The sequence below is a fragment of the Lucilia sericata genome, unplaced genomic scaffold, assembly GCF_015586225.1.
Source record: "Lucilia sericata isolate MDLA Ls3-8-SP2 unplaced genomic scaffold, ASM1558622v1 Contig001714F_arrow, whole genome shotgun sequence".
In the NCBI taxonomy this organism is placed as follows: Eukaryota; Metazoa; Arthropoda; class Insecta; order Diptera; family Calliphoridae; genus Lucilia; species Lucilia sericata.
The window spans coordinates 79,732-84,480 of record NW_023995621.1 but is presented as its reverse complement, the minus strand read 5'-3'; the positions used below and the strand labels follow the sequence as shown (position 1 = coordinate 84,480).

Here is a 4,749-nt window from a genome sequence, read left to right as displayed (position 1 = left end):
CGTCATGTAAGGCTGCCTCCACCGACCTTCCTTTCAGGTATGCGTGTTGTGCTCTACAGAAGTTATCAGGAGAGATGATGTTCCTGACATGGATGTCGACCAATCTTTCCAATGTTTTCAATAAAAACGATGACAGACTGATCGGCCTATAGTCTTTGGCGGTACTATGGTTTACTTTTCCCGCTTTGGGGATAAATACCACTGTAACCTCTCTCCATACTTTAGGAATGTATCCTGTTTACAGGCTGCTCCTAAATATCATAATTAGCCATGGCATGATGGTGGTGATCGATTTTTGGAGTAGTGCTGGGAATATGCCATCTGGCCCTGGGGATTTATAGGGCTTGAAGGATGACACCGCCCACGAAATTTTCTCCATACTAACAATGGAACTGACTAATTCACTTATGCGGATTCGAGAAGCTGCGAGGTGCTCCAATGTGGAGCCTTCATTTTCATCATCTCTGCAACCCGGAAAGTGTGTCTCCATAAGTAGTTCCAGAGTTTCGGTGCTACTTTCAGTAAAGTTACCATCCGGTTTCATCAGGAATCCAGGCGTACCGAGGTCTTTGGATAGCACCTTACGTAGACAGTGATGCCTCCGTGGTACTCTCCAGCTCATCACAGAAACGCTTCCAGGATTCCTTCTTAGCCCTTCTGGTTTCCCTCATGAAAGTATTGAAGCTTTGACGATAGTCGTCCCAGCTTAACGGGTTCTGATCCCTCTTCGCTTTATTAAATAGTTTCCTACATTCTTTCCTTAGCTGCATTAGTTTAGGATTCCACCATGGTTGCCGGAATTTCCTAGGTACCTGCCGCATCCTACATGAAGCATAGTAGGCTTCCCTTAAAGTCCTGGATAGATAATCTACTGAGTCGTCCAAGTCTTGTGTACCATGTAGTACATCCGTTTCCGGAGGTGGTATGGTATCAATCAGATTACCGAATTTGACCCAGTCGGTTTTCCTAGGATTTCTAAAGGGGTTTTCCCTAGCCATCGTAAGCTGTATCGTAAAGATTATTCTGTGATGATCAGAGAATGAGCACTCGAGTGATACTCTTCAATCAAGAATTCTGACTAAGTCAGTGTTCCCTACCAAAGTAATATCAATGACCTGTTCCCTGATCCTATTGAAAAACGTTGGTCTATTACCCCTATTGCAAACACTAAGGTTAGTAGTTAGAATGTATTGAAGTAAACACTCACCCCTGTCATTTATATCCGAGCTCCCCCACAGAGTATGATGGGCATTAGCATCACATCCTATGACAAGATCATGGCCCCTTGTATCACACCATTCTATTAGTGTGCGTACGGCACGTGAGGGCGGATTGTCTTCGTCGTACGGTAGGTACGCAGATGATATAATTAGAGTTGGTAGCCCCTGTCGCTCTAATGCAACTACCGTTAAATCACCAGAACTGTAATTAGATAGAAGGAAAACTTTAATGTCTTTCCTGACCAAAATACAGCTCCTTATTTTACCTTCAGGGATTGGAGAGAGGAGCACATAGTTTCGTGAACTTTACTGGCTGCAAGCCAGGGTTCTTGGATTAAGGCCACGTGGATAACTTCCTTCTCCATAAAGCGCAGCAAGTCGTCCGTTGCTGCTTCGGAGTGGTGCAGATTAATCTGTACCACCCTCAGGCCGCTTGGACTCATCACTGCGTTTCTCTGCGGGCAAGATCAACCGAAGTGGGTTGAGCCCGTACTTTATGACGCCTTGAGAGGAACGAAGGAGTCGGAGGGATTCTGAACCAATTTGATCCAGAGATCCTTACCTTCTCCATTGTCCCTCGTGCGTCCTCGTTCTATCGTCCAGTCATCAGTACCAAGTTCCTTATTCTGACTCTTGATTAGTGTTAGTATGGATTTGTCCTCCAGAATAGGAGGAGGAACCCACACTCTCACCGTCGTACGAAGAGGTACTTGGTCCAGTTGGACGATTTCAATCTTCGCGTTGGGCCAGGGTTCGCCAACTCCTCGGATGCAGTTTTTGAGAAAGGCTAGGGCTTTCTCATTACCGCATCCTATGATTTTGACCCCCTTTGACCATTTGGCGCCATCGAACGCAGTAAAGGAGTCATCCTCACTGCGTGCGAGTTCGTCAACTAGTGCCCGCAAGATCTTCTCCTCCAGAAGTAGCCATCTGTCCGTAGTAATTTTCCCATCGGGATGACTACGGTCTATGATGGCTACTTGTAGCTCAGGTGCTGATGTTAAGCTAGTCGATGGTTTCAACCGCTTACCCTCAGACACCTGCGTTTCACCTGACCTTTGCCGCTTTATACTGGGCCTGCTTGCTGTGACCGTCGCCGTACCTCGAGAAGAGGAAGATGCAGACAGTCCCTTGGGTGTTGTGCTAGCAGACTTTGTCATGCCGCATTGGTCATCACCTCTCTTTGGTCCCGACGTGGCCTTCTTTGATGATGGCTGTACGTTGAGATTCTCCGAGACGGTGACCGTGTTCGGTCCAGTGCTGGCAAGCGGCACATGTTTAGATGTGGTCACATGCCTGCTCTGGTTTGGTTCTGTCTTAGTCGTGGCTGGCCTGACCTCCACAACAGTAGTATTCAGCATGGCCTCATACTTCTGTATGTGGTAGGTATGTTTACGCCGCAAACGCTTTTCTCGGTAGTCAGAGTCGCAGGATCCCTAGAGTCAAGCGATCTGACGTACCAGAAAGAGCGTTTGTAGCCCGCTAACCATTTCCGTTCGTCCTGTTCCGTGTCCTGTCTGTTTTTCGGCTGAGAGGACACCATGCGCACGTCCACCTCATCAGTCTCGTAAAGATTTAGATCTTTCAGACCTGAGAGATTGTCGTCACTGTCGTCCGAGGTTACTCTGTCCTGTCTGGTAAGAAATTTTTCCGTTCTGTCTACCCCAGTAGCATTTTCGACTACCAGACCTGGGTTACTTGTCCGTATCGTCGCAGTCACAGTAGCTCCAGTGGCACTCAGACCTGTGGCTTCCACCTGAGTACACACGTTACCCTTGGAGATTTTAGCACCCTCGACCAAGGATATAGGGCCATCTTTATCTTCTGACATTTCATGGGGGGGGAGGGTTTGGTAGTTTATACCACTACCACAGGTGTGAGGTATGGGGAGGGTAGTTCTTAGTTCACATCCTAGGATGCTTAAGCCTCTGCACAGTGCCCGAAGATTCAAGGTGACTACCCGTAGCAGAGGATACCTGAAAATAACTTTGACAGTTTTCAAGCTACGAGAGTTTTCTGTACCTCATTTCAATCCATAAGAAACGCACTTTCTTTTGACATATCGCTTACTCAAAAGTTTTAAGTTCTTAAAATTGGTAAAATTGGGATATCATTAAAATTTTTGGTACAGAGTAAATTTCTTAGTACATTGTATTTTCCCTATTCCTGCAACTAACTTTAACAGTTTTCAAGCTATGACAGTTTTGTATACCTCATTTCAATCCATAAGAAACGCACTTTCTTTTGATATATCGCTTATTCAAAAGTCTTAAGTTCTTAAAATTGGTAAAATTGGGATATCATTTAAATATTTGGTACAGAGTAAATTTCTTAGTATATTGTATTTTCCCTATTGCTGCAAATAACTTTGACAGTTTTCAAGCTACGACAGTTCTGCATACCTCATTTTAATCCATAAGAAACGCACTTTCTTTGACATATCTCTTATTCAAAAGTTTTAAGTTCTTAAAATTGGTAAAATTGGGATATCATTCAAATTTTTGGTATAGGGTAAATTTTTTAGTAAATGGTATTTTTCCTATTCCTTTAAATAACTTTGACAGTTTTCAAGCTACGACAGTTTTGTATACCTCATTTTAATCCATAATAAACGTACTTTCTTTTGACATATCACTTATTCAAAAGTTTTAAGTTCTTAAAATTGGTAAAATTGGGATATCATTACAATTTTTGGTACAGAGTAAATTTCTTAGTATATTGTATTTTCCCTATTCCTGCAAATAACTTTGACAGCTTTCAAGCTATGACAGTTTTGTATACCTCATTTCAATCCATAAGAAACCCACTTTCTTTTGACATATCGCTTATTCAAAAATATTATTTCTTAGTATATTGTATTTTCCCTATTCCTGCAAATAACTTTGACAGTTTTCAAGCTATGAGAGTTTTGTATACCTCATTTTAATCCATAAGAAAGCCACTTTCTTTTGACATATCGCTTATTCAAAAGTCTTAAGTTCATAAAAGTGGTATAATTGGGATATCATTACAATTTTTGGTACAGAGTAAATTTCTTAGTATATTGTATTTTCCCTATTCCTGCAAATAACTTTGACAGTTTTCAAGCTACGACAGTTTTGTATACCTCATTTTAATCCATAAGAAACGTACTTTCTTTTGACATATTGCTTATTCAAAAATATTAAGTTCTTAAAATTGGGATATCACTACAATTTTTGGTACAGAGTAAATTTGTTAGTATATTGTATTTTCCCTATGCCTGCAAATAACTTTGACAGTTTTCAAGCTACGACAGTTTTGTATACCTCATTTTAATCCATAAGAAATGCACTTTCTTTTGACATATCGCTTATTCAAAAATATTAAGTTTTTAAAATTGGTAAAATTGGGATATTATTCAAATTTTTGGTACAGAGTAAACTTCTTAGTATATTGTATTTTCCCTATACCTGAAAATAACTTTGACAGTTTTCAAGCTACGAGAGTTTTGTGTACCTCATTTTAATCCATAAGAAAACCACTTTCTTTTGACATATCGCTTCTTCAA

The 4,749-nt window shown here is 41.4% G+C and overlaps 1 protein-coding gene across 1 annotated transcript; it reads right to left on the bottom strand.

The window, feature by feature from the left end:
• Nucleotides 1-1,714: 1,714 nt before the first annotated feature.
• On the bottom strand, nucleotides 1,715-2,581 carry LOC119612497. Its single transcript, XM_037968307.1, has one exon. The coding sequence runs from the start codon at nucleotides 2,579-2,581 to the stop codon at nucleotides 1,715-1,717; it is 867 nt and encodes a 288-aa protein (XP_037824235.1).
• Between the last annotated feature and the right edge of the window lie 2,168 nt (nucleotides 2,582-4,749).

Bases quoted from the DNA above. Each gene is read 5' to 3' on its own strand.
- LOC119612497 (XM_037968307.1), bottom strand. From the start codon at position 2,581: ATGCTGAATACTACTGTTGTGGAGGTCAGGCCAGCCACGACTAAGACA.